This window comes from Passer montanus, unplaced genomic scaffold, assembly GCF_014805655.1.
Source record: "Passer montanus isolate IOZ18808 unplaced genomic scaffold, ASM1480565v1 scaffold12, whole genome shotgun sequence".
In the NCBI taxonomy this organism is placed as follows: domain Eukaryota; kingdom Metazoa; phylum Chordata; class Aves; order Passeriformes; family Passeridae; genus Passer; species Passer montanus.
Genome location: NW_024358722.1, coordinates 4,308,404 through 4,330,721, shown reverse-complemented (window position 1 = coordinate 4,330,721; position 22,318 = coordinate 4,308,404). Strand labels below are relative to the sequence as shown.

General features: G+C 38.6%; 1 protein-coding gene across 1 annotated transcript in view; it reads right to left on the bottom strand.

The window, feature by feature from the left end:
* The window catches only part of ZFAND3 (zinc finger AN1-type containing 3), a 101,524-nt gene that overhangs the window by 5,488 nt on the left and 73,718 nt on the right, over positions 1-22,318 (bottom strand). The window contains exon 5 of the mRNA XM_039697774.1: positions 14,123-14,293. Within this exon, the coding sequence (XP_039553708.1) occupies positions 14,123-14,293 (171 nt within the window). The remainder of the gene's footprint in view (positions 1-14,122; positions 14,294-22,318) is intronic.

Sequence of the window (22,318 nt, the reverse complement as noted above, 5' to 3'; positions counted from 1 at the left end):
GGTCTGCACGTGCACAAGTGCCTGAGTTGCATCAAGACCATCAGATTTTACAGCAGTTTCATTACTGACTTGTGTGTGCTGGGGCAGAAGGCCAATAGATGCATCTGTATTTTGATCCTTAATGCCAATCCATATTTAGAGGTGAAACCTTTTCTCCTGAGAACTCTGCTTCTACGGTTACAAAGTAGGTTAGATAAATGAACACTTGCAGTGTATATGCTGTTAAGTTCATTATGGGATGGTATCAAATACAGGCTGTGTCTCTTAAAAGAATTTACTGCAGAAATGCTTCTTTTAGCACACTCTAACTAAAAGACAAAATAAATAACTTTTCTACTAGTGTAAAGAGCATTGCAAAAGGGAATCTGTCTGCTAGCTGAAGTTCATTTGCCCAAGTCATCAAGCTAAAACATGCCAGACTTCCACTCCCAGTGCAGAAGATTTCAATCTCGTAAATGTAATAATACATCTCACAGCTCTGCAATTGTTTTCTGATGTTAGAAGTAAACTATGAATCACTCCTCAGGTCTCTAATGCAAACATCTTGGAAAAACATTATGTAGTGCCTCAAAACATTTGAGCTCCTCTAAGCACCACAGAAACTTCTACACAATATATCATAAAAAAAATTCACTTCCATTTCATCACCAAAGCAAAAATGGCTGAAGTCATAAAGCAGTGCACCATCCCTGCCTTACAGAGGAGTCACTCAAAGGAAGCTCAAGACCACACCAGCAAATATGAAGCTTTCATCATTCCTGAGGAACCTGATGGGAAAGGGATATTGGAGAGAACAGAAAACAGAATAGGCTTCCATATTCCAGATCAGAGAGTTATCACAGACCTACAGTATGCTGTGTGTGGGTAATGAAAAACAATTGCCTTTCCTTCATTGCTACACTCAAGAGCCCTGGTACATTTTTGAGTTTCTGAAAGCTGAGTCGTTCAAGTATCACTGCTGACCTGGAAAGGCAAAGCCCTTCATTACCAAGTACCATCAATCATCTTAATTGTTCACTCTAGACATTTATCCTTTCATTGCAGGCATCAACTGCTCTGGAAGTTTAGCCTTCTATACTACAGTGACCCCTTTTGATACATTCAAAGAAACTCCCACTGGTAGGTAAAAGAAAGTGAAGTCAACATTACCACAAAACCCTGAGCTTCTGATACTTAAAAATCATTTTACCTGTCCATTAGGATCAGTATTTACTATTTTCATTCCCAAGTCAACAGGCAGAAGTTCAGAACTGTCAGAACTTGCAGCTTATACAATTTTCAAATTTTATTTAATAAACAACCTGTGTTTGTATAAAGCCCTATAAATAGTCTATTCAAAAACAGTCCTAGTAATAACACAGACATAATCCTGTGCAGAATTCTGTACTGTGTGCTTTGACTTCACATTCTTCACAAGATATTTTACTTCTCTTGCAAATTTGAAATTTTAATGAACAGATGTTCAAACAGAATTTAAAAATACTTTGTGACTTAAGAGTTGAAGATACTGCAAAAATTCTCTACCAAAGGTTAGAAGTAAACTGTGTAAGGTTAGAAGTAAACTAATTGCACCAAAGGTGTATTATCTTACAAGGTATTGCATGAATCTACAAGCAGATTTCTGTTCAAGAACAGATGTTAACATCTCTTGAAACAATGAACAAACACATCTGCAGCTATCACACAGCACAGCCAAACCAGGCAGATGAGCCAGCAGAGATCGGCTCATGCTGCTGCACTGTTCAGAACAATTGCACACCATTCACCCCCAAAACAACATTTGTGCATCTCCCCCATAGCCCTTCCAACTGGAAAGATGATTTAATGAGTTGAAAATTATACTAACAATAAAACTCTTTATAAGTAAGTGTGGGAATGAAGTATTTTTTTCTTTTTTTTGAAGACATGAAATAGATAAGAAATGAATGGAAGAGTAGAACAAATAGCTACCAAGATACAAAGCAAGGTCCTAAAGGCTTCAGCACCTGAGAAGTGCAGTATGACCCAGCTCACTTCCCTGTGTTCTGGAGGCTGCTTAGCAAGAACCCACGGTAATGGAAAGACAGGAATGTGTGCTATAGTCCAGCCAGGTAAAGCTTCCAGGGCAGCTCGTATGCACTGCGTTAGGCAATATAAATATATTCTAGTCTGCTGGTATCTGGTATTATTCTCTTTTAGACAGCTCCATTCTTGCATCTACTCTAATTATCTTGCCTCTCTTCTGTGGGAATGCTCTGCACTAGCATTGTCAGCTTTCATTACACAACTCAAGGAAATTTCAGTTTTACTGACATTTTCTGTATAAGCAAACCAAATCCCACCAAGTGAAACAACGAGGTTTTGGAAATAAGTGAACTAAACTCTTCTGTTTCTCTTTCCCAGCTTTGCAAGTTGACATAGACTTTGACAAAGTGGTAAGTATCTCAGAATAACTTGGTTGGGAATCTTATCATTCGTTTCCAAGGGGAAAGAGGAGCACGCCACAGTATGATGAAGCTTTTTAACCAGACAGATGTACTTATTAAAACTCCACAAAACTGAGGTAGTCCTTTCTATCATTTCCACTCCACATTGAGTGGATGGGGAGTGTCAATCTCTAGGTGGTCAAAGTCAGAAGTCTCTATATATCAATGCACATTGTCTTAAGCACTGCCCTCTCAAAGCATTTCAGTTCCATGAATCTTCACAAACAGCACAGCTGCAAACACAAAAGGTACAGCATTACCTTTTCCTATTAACTTATTTTTCCTATTAACTTATTTTTCTACCCATTGCTAGGATTACTGCAACTTAATTTACAGTATTTTCTTCTTCATACAGATCCTTGAGACCTACTCACAACTACCAAAATGATCAATAGCTAAATCAAGGAGAGGAAAAGAAAAGAGGTGATGTAAAACACCTTAGAATGTTTCTTTTACTCTGGCAATCTGTCCCTGGGACTGGATGGGCACCCTGGGACTTCCATCCTGCTCTCAGCCAGTGATAATCTCAGGTTTCATGCTGGAAGCATATAGCTCTGTGATATCTCTGGTGCAACGTAAGAGTGCTCATGAGATCCTACAGATTCATTTTGTATTTCTACTACTGGTGTTATGCTTCTGAGAAAAGAAAGGAGTAAGAATTTTTTTCCCATTCTTCCTCTGTTTTGCTCTCTGCCATAAAGAGGGTAAAGCAATGTGCATGTATCTGCACTAGAGACAGAAAAATAATTTGTGGAAAGGACTACCCAAGACGTGAATGGAAGAAGTTGTATACCAAAGAGAGAGGACATAATACTGTAACAGCCACTGGACAGGTATGGTTAAAGATTCTTTAAGAATCTTTCAAGAACTCTTTTAACTGCAACTTGTATTTCCAAGTTTGGTCATGTATAACCAGCGTTTCGAAGTTGTTTCTGTTTATTTTCTTTAAGATCATAAGCCTGGGAAGCTGCTTTAGGGAGGACACAAGAGATGCAGTTTGGCACTGTGGAGACCCTGCAAACAAAATATGTTTTATCCCATTTCCTGCTATTTCAAATATACTTTCCTATTTATCTGACTACTTGCACAGAAAGATGTCAAACTATTTTCTCCTACACTGAACTTGACAAATTTTGAACAGAGAATTCCTATCACTTCAGGACAGAGCATGTGCTGCTTTTTAGGGGAATTTTTTGGATTGACAATTCTTAAGGAGGTTCTACACAAGACACTATTCTATTGCTTGTCTTTGGAACTAAGAACAACTCAAAGTTTCCTGCTGTTTCTTTGAAGACATTGTATTTGCAGTGGAAAAAATTAAGATATGGCACTCTTCTAGATTAAATTCTTACTTTTGCTGTAGTGAACACTAATCCCAGAGAAGCAGGGAAAATGTTTAGGAACAGAGCTGAGGTTTTCAGGAAATTATTTCTGAATTTCAAATAATCCCTAATAAATCAAAGTCATAAACACAGCACATCTACTTTGTAATAGTAAGTTGCCATTAACAAATGCTTGCTATGGGTCAGGTCTGAGTACTGCAGGTCTCTAGTCAAGACTGTGTCCAGTTCCATCGTGTACCAGAAGAAGACGGTGGTTAAATAATTTGATTTGGACCAGATATTTTCCTTGCATATGCAGAACTCATGCATCTGAGAGTAAACACTTCCACATCACAACTTCTTCCCCCACAACAGATTTCTAAGTTAAGGCTATTATCTACTGGGGACAGACTATAAGAACAATTCAGGTCCAGGATTACTCTCACAGCTACACCGTGCAATCAATACTCACTCTGAACTGCTTCATACCTCAGAGATCACTGACTTACACAGAGGTGACAATGGCATCTGTAGGCTCCCCTTCTGACCTTATCCACTGTCCCTGGTTTTTGGTCTCAGCTTTCACCCACAGCAGTCAGGCACCAGCAGCAGCTGAGACACCACAAGCTCGCTCTCCAACCACCACAACTGTTGGGTTACTGCTCTTGTGAAATCTCTGCAGAACTGGGCTCTGGTCCCAGCTCATCGGTGATAAAGGATGCAACCTCACAGAAATTAGCGTTTTAATTTGTCATGTAATCTGTCAATATAACTGGAAGAAACATTTTTCATCGAAGACTTGTGCAACTGTTGAAACACAAAAGCAGGGAAAAAAACCCCAAATAACCAAAAACTGGTTAAACTTTAATTTAACAAGAGAATTTCTGGAGAAACCATTTTGCTCCAAACAACTTACAGCATCAAGTGAAGTATCAGATGTGAACATCAATGATCAACTTATTTGAATGAGGGGAAAAGTAAGGTTCAAGATTAAAAATTTAGACTTTAGGTAGGTGAAAAGTTTCCTTATTTAAACAATTGTGTGATTTTGCAATGGCATATTCAAGAGGAATTAGTATCATTGCTACACTTGTTAAAGGAATATTCATTGCCACATTTGCACAACCAAGAACATACTGAAATAATACTGCACCTTCCAAATAATTCCTAGTTACACAAGGTTATGTGGGAAAATGAATCCAAAGAACAGAATGCACAGTAAAAAAACAGAATGATGCCAAATAGGCCTCCTGGTGTCCAAGGCAGCTAATGAAGTAGAGGTAACTCATACTAAGAGGTTATATTATCACAAATGTTAGCACTGCTATAAAGTTAGATCTTCCATGGGTTATACCAGCTTATCAAGAGGCATTTGTTTTCTACTCAACATATTTAGATTTGAGCAGTGTAGACTCTCTAAATTTGAGTGGTGTGAAACCTTAATTGAAGTGTCCTGAGAAATTGCAGGTGGATGGCAGAGCTCTCCTAAGGTCAGAGCTGGGACTTCTGCAGTATTTAACACTTTAAAAGGAGCTGTGAGAGCTTTAGTACTTCTAGAATTCTCTACACCAAACCCACCTGAGCTTATACACTTCTCCCAGCAGCTGAGGATTTAATTAAAAGCTGAAGTGTACCCAGAAAGTTAATAAAACAGCAAGCAATACCTAGTGATTCAATAATGTATGTGTGTAATTTTGTTTAGCCCAATGAAAATGCAGGAAAGATAAGGCTACTAATAAAGAACTGGAATGAATAATGAAAGGGTCTGTACTAACATCCAGTATGTGTTGCATTAATTGTAACAGTTCTCCTGGATTCTGCATGTAGTTTGACTTCTTCACATATTGAATATGATTCCAGGTTTAACTTTCAGTCTATTTCCTGAGTTGTATTATTTATGCCCTGGGTTTCAGTAGCTTCCAAGAGGTTGCACCACAGTGATCTACAGTCTGAGAGCAGTTAGGCTGGCTGGCCAAACAAGAGAGAAGCAGCTCTACTTCTTCTAAACCTAAATGAAATGTGTTTTATGTCTTCATTCCTTATTTACACCTTCTGTTCAGGGTCTCTAAGATTACAGCTTCTGCTCCATGAAAGTCTTCTGTTACTGCAGCCTCTTGCAATCTATGTCAAGAGTAATTCTTCTCCTAATCACAGGAAAACAGAGCTCCATTCAGAAGCCCCATTCACAACACAAAGGAAAACAAATGCTTAGAGCAATGTACACTTCCACTATTCAGTTTTTTTTCTTTTGGTGTAGACTTAAAAGATATTCCTGTCTCCTGTGTGTTCAGAATATGGCAGGACCCCCATACATGACTTGTGCCTGTAACTTGCAAAACTTTCATCAGCTTGGGAATATTTAACAGCTCTGAACACCTCTGTAAGCATTTGCATTTCAATACTTATAAAGATGCCGTAAATAAATATATTACTTTTAAAAACTTACTGAATACTCATAAGTGATTTTAATATCCATTGATGCAGTTTCTCAGCCCTTGAAACCTTCCTCCAAGGCCAGTAAGACTTAATACTAAAAAGCCCTGACATGGACTAATACTATTATTTTTACTTCTGTGAAAACTGATGCACACTGATCTTAATGCCATTTCCTTAGGACATCAATATCCTTAAAACATCCACATTAAGTAGTCTCAAGTCTCAGTACCCACCTTTAACACCTTATTATAACTGTATTATGTAATTTAGGACCACAGGTGGTATTTTCCTCTAAGATAAGATTTTATTTAAGGACACTCCTTAGGGAAAAATACTCTGGCTCCTGGAAAGAATTCGGACTTTTCAAGCAAATTTAGACACTTCCTTTCAATTATCCTTTTTCTCCTCCCAGTTCTGCAGCAGTTGTGGGTATCTTTCCCCACTTCTTCCTGTGAATATCTTAGACTTTCATCAACAAAATTCACTCCTCCCAGTTCTGCAGCAGTTGTGGGTATCTTTCCCCACTTCTTCCTGATGACTTTCATCAACAAAATTCATATTCCTCCCTACCTAAGCCTTACCTTGTGGGCAGTTAACTAGCTGGTAATATTCCTTCAGGGTTCCTCAGATTATTATGGGGTACTTTTGGGCCTTCTCTGTCTACTTCAAATATCAAACACTAGTAGAATCAGTACTTCTGTGTACAGCTGTTTGTTAACATATGGATAAATGTGTTTGAATCACTTTTAGGGGGAATTGTCTGTCCTTTTGTCATAAGAAAAAAATGACTCAGAGACTGAGCAAATACGTCCCTGAAGGGACTGGAAAAAATATAAGATAGTCTCAGATAGATTTTTATGTTCAAGTTCACTAGGCCATGTGTCTCTTGTGCATACAAGACAATTAAAAAATTGCATCATCTTTCACTTTATGGATACACTTAATTCTTCTGTAACCACAATACTGGTATGTAGGGAAGAGAATTTATGTGGCACGCCTACAAAATGCTGATTTTTCACACAGTACTGCAGTTTCCATTTGAAAACTCCCAGAAGGTTATATACTGATAGACTTACCACATCAGTAATGTCAAAATAAAACCACTTTTTGATTTTAGAAGGAACATCCTCACTTGTTTTACTTAAGGAGAATTTGGGGACTTAAGGGACGAGCAGCCCATTTCAATTACATGGACTGATTGGGACTACAGGAAGGTAAGGGACAGGCTCAGTACACATTACTAAATCAACACTGCCAAACTTTTGGTAGCACAATGGAAGAAATCAAAATCAGCACATCCTGTAAGAAACTCAGGTTAATTGAACAAGCTGGAGAATTATACTGGAGCCTCTTCAAACAGTACTTCATGATTCCTAATTATAAGGAGCATGAACTCCATTAACACTTTTAAAGCTGTGGACAGCTTTTCTGAAACCTAGACACTAAAGCATTTTTCTGGGTCTTATGCTTGGAGTCTATGATGCACCAATTAATAACCACTTCTTCATTTTCAGTACTTTCAGAATACATACTAGTCAGAAAAACCAACATTACTTTGCAGCTCCTATTCCCCATCAATTAAACTGGAGTCTTGGAATAACATCTTCATAAAATACAACAAAACAAACCCCCCTCCCTGAGTTCAAGTTCAAACTTCAAGAGACTTTGTGTTTTGTTGGGTATTTTTTTAATACTTGCAGCAATAAAGGTAAGATGCTGGACATTCCTGAAATGGCTGAAGCAAAAGAACTATTCTGGGAGCAACTCCCTTAGGGGAACAGCCAACACAAGACAGCTGAATGTGGCACATCTTACAGGCTGACAGTAAGACTTGCCAGGGCTGTAGTAACCGGTCACTAATAAGATTTATTTTAATACTTCTTACTGAACTGGCTGACTCATACTCTCCAGAAGCACTGTGCATATTTCATCTTAATCAATGGAAGTACATCTGTTATACCAAGACATAATCATGCCCTGAAGCCATTTTGGCTTGTACCAGATAAACCTTATCCATCTAGAAAGTGAATTTACCAGCACCATTACAAATTCTCCTCCACAGAAAAAGGTTCCATGGAAATGGAACTATGATTTAATATTTGACCAAGTTTTAAGAGAAACATTAGTTTCAATACATGTTTGACAACTTTGTATAAAGATGGAGCAGCTTATCTATTCAAATTTGTTTCTTTTTTCCTGTCTTTCTGAAAATTATTTCTAAATTAACTGAGTAAATCAAATCACTCCACATTTATTTTGGCACAATCCAAACAAGTGCTTCATCTCCTGTGTTTATGGACCAGCAGTTCTGTTATCCAAGTTAAGAATCTGCAGCTGCTTTTCTTCCACTTTTTTGATTACTTAATGACAGTGAGACTTGCTGCCATTTTATCTGTAAGTGCAGTCTCTGCTGTGTGGATGAATTTTGTTTCTGCTAGTGCTTGATAGGAATCTGTTTTTCTCTCCCTCTTATCCCTGTGCTTAGACCAAAACAAAACAAACCAACAGTAACACCAAGCAAATAATTTCAACAGATTATTATAGATTTATACACAACTAGACGAAAAACAGGGATGTGGAAACATAAGCAGAGTAACTAGGAAGGAAATTTATGCCCTTCTAAAGTAGCAGGCTGTGGTGGGCCATGTGCTCCACCCTCAATTCCAGGTGCTCTGCACCCTGAGGTGGCTTTCTGGCTGAGTTGCAAAGCTTGACTCTTGATTCCTGGCTCAGTCTTACTGCTGTAGAGGCCACCTGTGAACTGCATCCCTTCCAATCAAAAAGCAGACAAACATCAATACTTGCCAACATCTCACAAATTCAAATTGCAAACCACCACATTCTGCCTTCACCTCTGCCTGAGGTTAGTGCTCACAGCAGCCTCCCCCAAGAGCAGCAGCGAGTGCACAGCTGTTAGGCCAGATGCATTCCAGGAACTTGTAGCTTCTTACAACATAACCTAGGCCAGTAAAATTCCAAGAAAAGCTTTTTGTCCACACAGGCAAGAAATATGGCTAGCAAGTGTTTGATCAGAACACAACATGACTGAGCAATTATTTTTCAAGTGTGATCAAGCTGGAAGGTTTCAACGTCTTCCCATCCTCTTAAGTACTTCCTCTGCCCTAAGAACAGGAAAAACATTACAATTCCTCTCCGAGAAGCAGACAAACAAATGGCACTGCTGCTGGAAACTACAGCCTGGCTTGCTTGGCAGGGCCCATTATCCCAGCCAACCCACTGACTGCCAAGAGGCAGGTGGAGTCTGAGGTACAAACACACCCATAAGGATGTGGCCAACAAACACCACAGCTTCTAGACAAAAGCTGCTGCAGAGCTGGCACACTACACTAATTTTTCTTGAACTGCTGACTAGAAGCGGATCATATTTCTCATGCAATTCCAACAACAAGATCACTGCAGACTTCTGCACGTCTGCTTGGGACCACAGACCTAGTGCTACCAGAACTTTCTACTGTAAAACTGTAAGCCTCTTCCACAAAATTAAGTTTTGCTTTCTGTGCAAGTAATTTCTATAGAGTAAAAGTTTACAGCTCAGTGTCTTTCAAAACTGTACCTAACTTTATTTAGTAGCAATATACATCTAGTCAAGCAACTAAGGGCAGGGCTAGAAATTTATAGTGTAATTTGCAACTAATCAACCTGTCTTTTTTACAATATATTTCCAGAACTCAAGTGTTTTGTAGCTACTTCCACTCACACATTCACTGCCCCTAGTTATGAAGCAACTCTCTAGTAACCACCCAGTTATGACACCACTGAGGCAACAACTTTCTTTTCAGATCACGGGCAGGTGATTTCAGACTGCTTGCAGAAATGCTGTAACAGAGTGTAACTTGAAGAATATGATTCCTGCAATTCTTTGATGATAAAACGGACTCCTAAATTGAATATTAAAAAAAAATTATTTCAATACAATCCTTACCCATCGTAAGACACTGAACTATTGCAAGGGCCATCCAGCCCAAACTACAGGACACTGCTGTCTGCAGGACTTGCCTGCTCTTACTGTCACCTACAAACAGTGCACAGGAAACTGATTTTGTTTTAGTGGTGTTGATATAAAGGTTATCCTGTCAGAAGCTCAAAATAAGAATTCATTTTAAAATTTCTTTCTCACTGGAGCTTGCAAATGCATCAGCAATTAACAATTCCTATCACTTCTCCCAGTTTGGTGTGTGAAAAGGCTCAGAACTCGTCTTACAAATTGCTCTTTTGAAGATCAAAGGGAAGCCGAATTTGTCTTGTGTGTGCTCTGGATGAGTTTGTAATTTACTGGAACTTTCAGAGGAGGTTTGGCAGCACACTCATTTGACAGCCCCGGGGCACAGGATTCAGGGGAGCTCTGTGACTCTTCCCTTCTGAGTTCCTTCCTTAGCTTTAATTGGCACCTCATTAGAAATTAATGAAAATGACATCCTCTGTTCTTCCTGCTCCGGGCATAGAATGCTACAAAAAGGCCCATCACAATTCATAACACATTCAATTTATATAGCAATGGCTCTTAAGCATTATTTATGAGATGTGAATTTCTTGTCAGCAGTTAGTAACTTGAACACAGCGGAACAAGAATGAAAAAAAGATCTTAAGAGCATGTGTGTATGAAAACAAACAAATCTTTCTACATCTGAAAAATGTTGTGTTTGAATTGCTGGAACTCCCCTCTCAGTAGTGAATTGTTGTTCTTCACAGCAAAGCCCTGCAGCACTGTCAAATCTGTCAAAAATTCCATGTAGTGTCAAGGGAATGAGCTCAGCAGTGTCACCTCTCTCTGGACATGGCTTACAGGAGACAGGAAAGCCAATACTGCAGCTTCCCAAAGATCTCTAAGTGGTGTAAAGCACCAGTCACTCTCTCTGTCTCCTTTCCAAAAAGGCTGTGCCTTGTGAGACAAGTCCCAGTTAACTGGATCAGTATTTGCAATATGTCTACATTCAAACATTGTTCAGTATGTATATATCTTCCTTTCTATTATGTCTCACTAAAAATCTCACCGAAGGATTCACCATGACAAATCATTAAAAAATAAGATGATTTCCAGTACTTTTAACATTAGGACAAGAAGGTGTGCAACAGCAAACAATTAAATTGTTGGTCTGTGGAGTTAATTTGGATTTTAACAAGACTGTTTCAAACACAGCTTTGGATCAACATTTTTATGCTTTAAATCCTTTTTCCTTACATTCAAGCAAACCCACACACTTGTCATTCCAAAGATGGCGTCTGCCTTTTTTATTGATCCTAATATCAGATTTTCTCTTAATGTTTAAAACTGGGAGGAGTTTCCCTCATTTTTTCCCATTGCTTTAGTTCAGGATTAAGATTCCAAGAATTTAATAGCAGTGGTTCCAAACTCAGATCAAACAATGTCCTATGTTGACCATTACTTTTAAAGAGTGCACATGCTTATTTTACACCAGTGGATTCTATCTCATCACCTCCACCTGACCACACATGATTCCTTACCTGTGCTTCACATTAGGACAGCAAAGTATAACCCAGTCATGTGGATTTAGGAAATATTTTAAACAAATGAGAATTTGACAGATTTGTTCTACTGCATTTCCATCACCTCCACCCAGGGTTTTTGAATGGGCTTGTCATTCATGACCTAAAGCAACCTAATTTTACACACAGCAGGGCAAGCTAGCAAGAATGGTTTGTCAGGCAGCATCTTTAAAACTGACTGGAGCCACAGGCTGCTATCATTGGTAAAGCACTTTGGGTGATGTGAAGCTGAGGTGCCCAGTGTGGCTCAGTGGCAGCATTTGGCTTGCTTCTTATTAGTCTGACTATTCAACTTAAGTTGCACAGGTATGCTCACATTCACGTCACATCAGAGCACAGATAACACACCCTTACTGCACACAGTATTAATTAAACATTGTAACTGCACAGAAACCAAAGATGTCCAGTTTTTTCAGCCCTCTTGGACACAGGGAAATAGACTCCTGCCTTCTCATTAAAAGTATGGAATAGAAATGTTTATAATACAAACTATAAACTGTGTAGGATGTAATAAAGGAATGCAAATTTTCATCTCCTCACTTATTGCCAAGGAATTCGGAATTTTTTTCACATTCATGTTTTATTAACACATTTTATGAACTTTAACAGAAATATTTCCATAAAGCTATATATATCCAGTAGAAGAAAATTAAAGAATAATTCCTACAACATTTATATTGCAACAGTATTGAATTACGGAACCACTTCATGAAAACTTGAGAGGAACCAACCAAATGTATCTGTAATCCAGTTTACAGGAAAAAAAAAGGCAGGTCTTATATAATTTTAAAAACATTACTCATCAATGAAAGGGCTTTTTAAAAGTGGCTTTCAACTTAATTGCTCTTACATAGCTCCAATATTGCAGAATGCAGGCGAGATTAATGATATTACATAATGGTTAAGCAATCATTTATCCAATCCACCCCAAAATTCAAACTCTCCCAGTATTTGGAAACATTCTGCTATTTCAGTCAGGTGCCCATGAGCAGCCTGAGCTGTTGTATACATGACAACAGCAGACCAAGAGCAGAAATTCCTGCCTCAGCCATGCTGAGCAGAAAGAGCCATACCAAAATATGACATTGATAGCTCTGAATTTCTTCAGTTTGATAAAAATGTTATCAGACACTTCAAAGTATCCTGACACAAAATTTCCATAATAGGAATTTCAACATTACAGCTTTTGATTTCATGTTTGGTGGCTTCACAGATAAGGTAAGTTCTGTGCCAGTGCTCCAATATCAAAACAAAGCCTTATCATGTCCAAAAGAGCCCAACACAACAGTAATGTCTAGAGCCTGAAGACAGACAGATGCTGAAGAAGAGAACAAAGCACAACCCAAAATCTTTGCAGCTTCCTATCGCTTCTCTTCAGTTGCCATTTGGCATTCAGTATAGGATTAACTGTCTTTGTAACTACCTTAGCCCACCCTTCCTCCCCACACTGCTGCTCAGAAGGACATGCCTTCTCTCCAGATAATGGTTTTAACACAAGATTTTATTTTTCACAGGTGCAACATGAATTGCACCTATCATCTGTGCAGATCCTTTGGAAATTATCCCCTGCCTGAGACACAATGGAATAACTGAAACAAACGTATCAATACAAGCATTGTCAGAGAGTTCAATGCAACCTCCAAGACATGATTATATGAAATAATGAGCAGGTAAAACTACCACATGCCATTGTCACTGGGTCTAACAAGCACATTTAAACCAGTTAAAAACACAATTGTTCCATGAAGGAGAGAGCATCTCCTTTGGACTCCAGTCATATTAATTATTGTTTCAGAAATTTTATTTGCATTTAATGTGAAACCCCAAATTAGCTGCCAGCATGGGATTATTGTCTTCAATTCAACTACCTGAACAGTGTCATCAACTTTGGAAAAGCCAAGTTGGATGACTTTAAGTGTGTGGTGAACAATAAGTCTTCCCCAGGCAAACTAAGTGTGAGAATGAAAATATTTTCGGTTAGAGGGGTTTTTTTGGATTTAAGTTTTTAATATTTATATAATTATAACATGCAGAAGCAGCTACTGACCTATGTTCCTTTACACCCTATAGAAACCTTCTTTGCATATTTATTGATGTGCTTTGTGCTTCTTCTCCTGTCAAGTGGGTATGATGCCCTTACTGCCTTATACAGAACTTCTGAAGCTGAATTCATTAATATCTGGCATCTCTTGAGACAAGGCAGTACATCAAGGCCAAAGTTTTAAAGAGGAAATTTAACAGGAACTAATTATAACTTTTTGCTACCAATGGAAACTATAGCTTCTGTTTAAAGCATCTTTGCAAGGTGAAAAACGCAAGTGTTTTTCAGTTTCCCAGACCTGAGCACGGATGCTACTGCCAAACTGTACTCACCACAGCGACATGATCCCAGTTCCTGCTGTACTAGTTCCAGTTTTGTTTGGCACTGGAAGCATCGACGTCTACTCTTCTGTTTGGATCGACTGGTTTCTTCAGGCCTGTCATTACTGTCATCCAGTAGCCGTGGCCGTTTCACAGGAGAAGCCTCACTCTCCGACTGTGAATCTGTTGTATTCACAACAAATATTTTAGGAAAAATATTAGAATTTCCTTGCTGAGGCATCCCTTTAGACAGACTGAAGGTATATTGCTTTCAGCTGGGGTCACCACCAAGCAGTGTGATACCTCCCATTCTATTGCATATGCATGTTTTCTTAACCAAAATGAGAATCAAGTAAAGGACAAATTATCTTTGTTCCCTACAAGAACCCCTCCTGCTATCAATACTGAGTATAAAGTGAACTGATTAGCTTCCTTCCAGCCTTGGCTGGGTCATATGGAGATACATGTAGAGCATACACCATCCTAAACAATTGCAGGCTTCATCTGCCATCTCATTTATTTTCTCCTGCGCCGCCTTCGGTGTCCCCACACAAACTGACTGAAGTGATGAAAAACAACTGAGCACAGGTCTGACCTATTTCCTCCCTGGACAGGAGGGGGATTTTTCAAGCACAGCATGTAAATTGTATCTCTTATGACTGAAGGCGGTACATGAAAGTACCACACCGTGCTTGCCTCTCTTTCCACATGGATAACAATTTAAATGTAAATTAGTATACACCAACAATACAACCCCATAAGCACAATCTGCACAATCTGTACATACATCCTATAAATTCCAAATGCCCAGCTATTTCTAAAGTATTAGTCAGAATACTATTTGCATTAATAACTTCATAAATTTCAGCTTGTAAGAAAATGGTGTGTGGAAAGCCTTTAGCAGTTAGTTTACAGCAGTCTTATTTCAGGTAGAATAGTGCCTTTTTTTCAGCCTTTTTATTTTTTTTCAATGCAGAGTGTACTGACAAGGGTTCTACAGTAGCAAATAGAATGCCCATTATGGACTGAACAGTGAGATGCCCAAGCCTTGTTTTTGTGGCATGTCAGAGACATGACAGAGACATTTCAGTGGATCTGCTGCTCTGCAATCCAAGTCAGATCAGAAAAGACATTTTCCCTTCCCAGATCTGTCCACAGCAGAATCAGTGCTGTATTTCTTGTAATACAAACTGCAAATAAATCTAATCCCAACTGTACTAAAAATTAAATTGCTTGTTGCAGTAGTGCAAGGAGCTGCTGAAAGACATTACTGCAATCAGTCAGTATTCTACTGCAGGATGGTGAGCAAGGGAAAAAAGCCCATTAGCTGAGTTAAATCCCTTTACAACCAACATTAATCCAACAAATAACAGGCTAAATCTATCTTTTTGGCAGGATGGTAACCCATTGAACATGTCTGTACCATTATTCTCAGATTCCATTGCTTATGTCTGCTTTGTGCTGTCCTGGATTAGGCAGGAAAAGGTAACTGCCATGGATACAACACTGTCCATAACTTTGTTATGTCAGCTATCTTACCTGGGCCACTGCTGATCAACATCATGACTTTCCTTGAGTAAACACCTAAAGGAGTCAGACTTGGAATACTTGGTAGCTTCTTCCTTCAGGGATGCTCTGTTAACTCCTCCTGGTTCCTCACATGCAATACAGACTAATTCACATTTCTTACCTGTGTTTCAGCCCTTGTGTCAGTGTTTTTGCAGTTGTTGTCCCCCACTATTTGCAGCCATTACAAATATACACCTTGCCTCACTGGGGCCTACTTTATTTCTGTCATACTGCTCTTAAGATATGCTGAAAATGTGCCTGGCTTTCCAACAAGTACAAAGCCTCTGTAGCTCACATTTCATAGAAGAGTGAACTGCTTTCTGCACTGCATACAGGTGATCAGTTTTTATTAAGCTGCAATGATTTTATCTGATGTGTGCCTCAAGACAGCCACCTTTTTGATCAGTGTCACAGATTACAATTTACACCTTACAAAATACATATATTAGGCCTAAACTAACATTCAGTACATAATGCACTCCACCTCTGCATGCTTGGCCGTACAGGAGCCTTGGCAAGGAAAAGAAAGTAGTGCATAATGCATTAATACAGCTATGGAACAGTTAGTCCTGTCTTAAATCTCTGGAGATAACAATTCAAGGGAAAGATCCTCTGAACAGACTGCCGGACTCCCTGAACAGAGATCCCGACTCATACTCCAAGGCCAACAGTCCTGTCCCATGGACACTTGCTTTCAGAGTGCCTGGAACCCCAGCTAGCCTGGAGTGTACAAGGACACCCCGTCCACCAGGCAGATTCTGTCCTGTGACCTGGCTGACTCGGCATGCAGTAAAACCTGCTCCAGCCCACCTTGCTGCCCCACATGGAGGATGTACATCATCTGCAGTTTATTCACTATTCAAATACACTGCCATTATGGAACAGCTGCCTCCCACACATCTTTGCTTCTGGAAATATAAGCCATTCTGGTAGTTCTCAGAAGCAAATGTGGTATTCTGAATTACGCTGATGGAAACCATAGTGGTCTGCTGATCCTGAAGTTCAATTCATGGTGTGAGTCAACCAGTGTCTAATAAGTTAATAAAACCATATGCCTTAATGAGAAAAATAGCTATTTCAAGTCAGGCTAGTAGTCCTACAAATAGAAATATTTAATCACATACTTTCAGTTAATTGGTAATGACTAACTGAATATTAACATGAGTTGGTCATTATCATAGAAATTATAGATATCTCATTTTTCACAATGTGTATCTCTGACATAAGCTGAAACACTTAACACTGAGGTAAACTCAACAGCACCAACTCTCTGATCACTGATTGCCCAGGGCCTTGAACACAGGACTCCAAGCTAATACTCATCACAAACCAGACCCACAGCTCACACACTTCCATCTTCCCATGGGTGAACACAACAAGCAAGGAGAAAGCACAGAGCAGAAATTAGGCCTTTTAGAGTCAGTCCTGCCTGCATTTCTTCCAGATCGAGTTGCTTTTCGTGATACTGACACATGCAATACAGGACACTAAATACATCTTCCAGCACCTGGAATCTTGCAACCTTAAAGTTCAAAGATCTGATAGCAAAATGAAATTGTCATACATAGCTTACCTACCTGCAGTGCAACTGAAAAAAACCCCTTAGAATACAGGCTGAAGTGCTGCAACTAGAATCAAGAGTAAATGCCCAGCATGAAACTTTAAACATCCAAAAAAGGCTACAGAGAAGAGGATTCTCTCAGCCAGTGACTGACAGTGGCTTTTCTCAGAAAGTTGGTTAATTCAACAACACTGAATTCTTCTTCCTTTGCTTGAAGAAACATTTTCCATGCTCAACTTGCATTTTATTATTGCACCTAAACCAACAAATACCCAGGCTGACAAAAAACCAAAAATGCTCTTCTTTTATCCACAGATGTAAAAAATCATAAAAATTCTCTGTAAAAATTAACAATAAGGATGAGAAATCCCCAGAAATTTCAGGAAGAAACTGCTCAGCAGAGTAACTGCCATTGTTACACTGCCACTGCAAATTTAGTTCTGAGTTCAGAAGCAAGGATTCTTCTAACTGGTATCTGATGGTGGAGATCCTTCTAATTGTGTATCAAACTCCCATTTGAAATGAGAGAACAAGGAAGTTCAGTTAGGCAAGGCTGAAACTGGAGGCTTGTCTGGAATCAATAAGCAGAACAGTGTTCTTAAAACTATTATGTCATGAACAGAGACTCACATTTGTTCCTCACTGTTCCTGTTCTCATCTTTATTACTCATTTTCTCCCCTCAAAATTTTTCAAAAAAAAAAGGCACCTGAGCTGATTTTCACTCCCTTACTCTCCAGCCTTGGAGGAGTTTGCAGGCTGCATGCAGATAGTTTCAGTTACAACCATGATGGCTCTTCCATGGCATCTGGGGGGAGAGTGGGATGCTCTAGGCCCAACAGAGACATGGGCTAACAAATCTTAACAGGGAAGGAGGAAGGATGGAAGAGATGGGCAAATGGTAAGAAAAAGAGGATCTCTCCTGTGCTGCTGCTTTCTTCAAGATGAATCTGTTTAATCTCTGGTTTCATGACAGTTTTTGAGGCACTCAATCAGGTTTTCTCCTTATCATAAGAACCCATCACACAGACTGGCATTTATGATCTCAGCTGTCTGTGCAAACACCAGAACAACCAGTCTTTAATGAACCCTCAAACATTACTGCCATCTCCCCTGGAACTATTTTAGAAGCAGCTTAAGCTGTTAAAACCCCTGTCCATGAAGAAACTTGCATAGTCACAGATGACAACAGTGTAACATGGATTAACTAAAATTTGAGCAATAGCTTGTTGCCAATTTCTAGTTGTTTTTTTTTTTCTTTTTGAAAGTTATTATTCTGTTCTTAGATGAGGGATTACTTAACTGCCTGGCATGTTGATTATGCATTAAAAATTTCATCTAGAAAAAAATGCCTCTATACAAATCTTCCCTATCACATTTACCAGAATCATATTTTAAAATAATCTCTCTAGTTCAAATGAATCTAAAATTAACATAGTTGTTCCAAAACCCTTTTGTTTGTTTACTATTACTGAAGAAACAGAAATTCAAGATTAACACCTCATAAGCCAAGTCTGACAACTGTGACTGCCTCAGTCCCTCCCTGTTGCTGCACAGTGCTGTGGAAAATGTTATTTTGAAACTCTGATATTTCAGTGAAATGAACGTCTTATCTTGTCTTCTCACACAATTGTGACTGCATCTTAAGGCTCTGCACCTATTTGGAAGCACTAACATTCACAAGAAATGTATTTCTTTTGTGAATTCACTTCAGTTTTTTTAAAAATACTACAGACAGATGTCTCAAAAATATCTTACATAAGCCCTTTGGTAATATTTAACTACACAATCTCTTTTCCAGTATCATTGCAGGGCCCTCAGCATCATTATTTCACCGATTTATTTTTTTCCCCTCCATAGAGTTTAAAAGCAACTGCACTAAAACTCAATGTCCCTAAACAATGTGGAATAGAGAGACCACATGGGAACAGTCTCTACAGAACTCACATCCCATCAGTTGCTTCTTTGCCTCAGGAGGCTCTCCATGGAATCACACTGGAGACTATAAATAACACTCCTAAGTTGTATTACATAAGTTATTATTTCTCATCCATCACCAAAACCATGCAACAGTAGTTGTTTCCAGCTCTAATGAGTAAAAACAAGCAATAAACCCCTCCACAACTTTCAGCCTAGCTGTTTGAGACACATAAGTGAAAGAATGGCTGCAAAATGTTCCAAATGTGAAACATTACTGATGTGCTTCAAACACTTGACAGAAAAATTCTCCTTCCTCCTTTGCAATAGAGCTAAGAAAAAAGATTCCATTACAGACTTGAAGTATTGGACTAATTAAATAAAACCCCAAAACAAACAATCAAACAAACCCTCAAAAACCAAAAAAGGAACTTAGCATGTATACTGCTTTGGGTGTAAGTGGTATTTTCTTGTTCACCAACAACATGGCTTCATTTTTCCAAAATGAGAGCTGGCACACATGACATGCATTGCTAGAGAAGAGGATATACATATACATGTATCTATATATGTGAGTGAATGGGTAGTAATTATGATGATTTCAGAAAAACAGCGAAGTGTGTGGGTGTAACCATATGTACAGTTTGGGTAACATTCCACTTGCACATAAGAAAAGGCTTTCTTACTGTAGGGGAAACCTGACACAGGCACAAGTTGCCCAGGTGGGTTTGTGGAAGCTCCATCCTTGAAGGTACTCAAAACCTGACTGGACACAGGCCACAGCCTGCTCTGCGTGACTGCTCTAAGCAGGAGGTTGGATCAGACTCCTGAGCTCTCTCCCACCCTCAGCCTTTCTTACTGCTAAGATTCATGGACCGGAAAATAAAATTAAAAATTATATACTAATTCCTTCCCACCATTCACATTTTTTCGTTCTCCACTAAACCCGTATTGTCAGTATAATCACCTGGAAAAAGGAAGTGTAACTTAATGAGGGTACTAACTACCATCTCTAATGAAACAGAAGAGACTAATCTAATGCATGTTGAAAATGTATGAGAAATAGTGAACTACACTGGCTCCTGCATGCATTTTAGCTAAGCTATAATTAGAAAAAGTGTGAAAATGGCTATTATACTTTCCTGTCAATAAAATTAATAATTGTTAAATTATGTGAAAAGCTAATTAGTTTTCATCTGTATTTAGGCTCCTATACTCTGTTTTATATTTAAGTTTTTGCATTACTTCCCCATACACTCTGATGTCAGCATGTCTTTAGTTAAAAGAAATGTTAATTTATTTCTCAAACATTTTTACTTATATATCAGACTGATTCAAACAAGCACATATTTAAATGTATTCAGGCACCTGCACTGTACAGTTCCTTTGATGGATTAACTTCAGGCATTTCAATTAGTTAGAACATTTCCTAAGGCAATGGCCACCTCTACTGCTGCTGGCTGACAGAAGGATTTTGTTTGTTTACAAAACTATGTGAGTGGGGTTCCTTTCCTGAATTATACCCACGGGAGTAGTCTGCAAACCTCCAGAGCCACAACAGATGAGCTTGTGAAGAGAGAACAGGTTGGACAGTCCTGGCCTGCTGTTCATCTCCTGCTCCAAGGTAAACACCTGAAGAACATGTTTAAGAACAGCTGCTGACAGCAACATCATACACACACAGTGACTGCTGGTATGTACAGGCATGAGGCTGAATTCCCATTGACTTGATTACTGGGGGCAATTGATGCAGGGTAGAAGCTTGATACTACTCTAAGGATGCTAAGGGAAGCTGGCTTAAGTTGTTGGTGGGGGTTTTTGTAATGGCTCACAAGCAGCATCTCATCTTCATATATTCAGACTATTATAAATAATGAACATTGAAAAGGCCAGAAGAGAAAAAGGGCCACAACACTAAATGAAAAAAAAATTACAAAAAATATTTATGGTGTCAATTTGAACTTCTTTGCTTGCTATTAAATAATGTACTTTAATAGTAACAGGGTTAGGGCTAGGAGATGGACAAAGGCCAATTCTGGTGACACTTGAAGTTAGAGAGCAAATTACATCCTAAGTGGCCTGAATAATCAGAACAGAGTTATTAAGTGAAGGGATAATGCACACTACAAATACCTAAATGGAAGAACAAGACACAAGTAGAAAGAAAAAAGGCATAACACTAATACACATTATGAAGAACCTATGAAGACAAATCATGAACATCCTGGCCATTCCTCAGCACCTGAAGACTACTTAGTAGTACTCAAATATGCATATTTACATATCTGAATATGTATGTAGAAATACACACAAATAAGCTCACACTGGTTCTGATAAAATAGGAAACTTGAAAGCATTCAGCAATATCATAGTTTTGGTTTTGCTGACTTTAATGAGAACCTTCTTATGCTTTGTGGAATTCTCTAAAATATGATTAGCAAGAATAGATAATGTTATAAATATTTCACATTTGCTAGTCAGCTCCAGCGTGCATAAATAAGCAGTGCTGCTCTGCTTCCAAATCCTAGTGGTATACTCCAGCTATGTCCCCATCAATCAGATGGTATACAGTATTCAGCAAGGTAATTCTTCAAACTAATAGCCTAAAACAAGTTCCATACAGAAAATATTTGCTCTGTTATTTTTCATTCATACACAGAGTTTTCCTTAGTAGACCCTTCCCCCATTGGTATAATGAGGGTTTTCCAAGGCTAAGAGAGATATTCAGAAGAGGAATTGTAAAGAACTCTTGCCTGCTAGCAGTGAAAAAAATACTTACCAATATTTATCTTTCAAAAAACTAATTTGTCTTTTAAGTGCAGAACTTCAGTGATGTCATTAGTAACAAATCTTGCAATGAGAGACTATAGTTCCAAGGATTGTACCTGATTAATGTCAAGGAAAAAACCCTAAGAGCTCTTGTATTTTGGTAAGAATTTTCTTGAATGCATTTGTGAGAAGGTACATTCTGAAATGTACAGCTAATCAATCTTCAAACTCGGTTTTAATTCCATTACTTTAAATAAAGCTTAACAATTTATATTATGTAGTTTGTATTTTGACTGTATTTCTTTTTCTAGCAATTTTTTTTGGGGGGGGGAAACAATCAACAATGGCATAGGACACAATTCCTGTACACCTGATTGGCATCTACAGTACACCA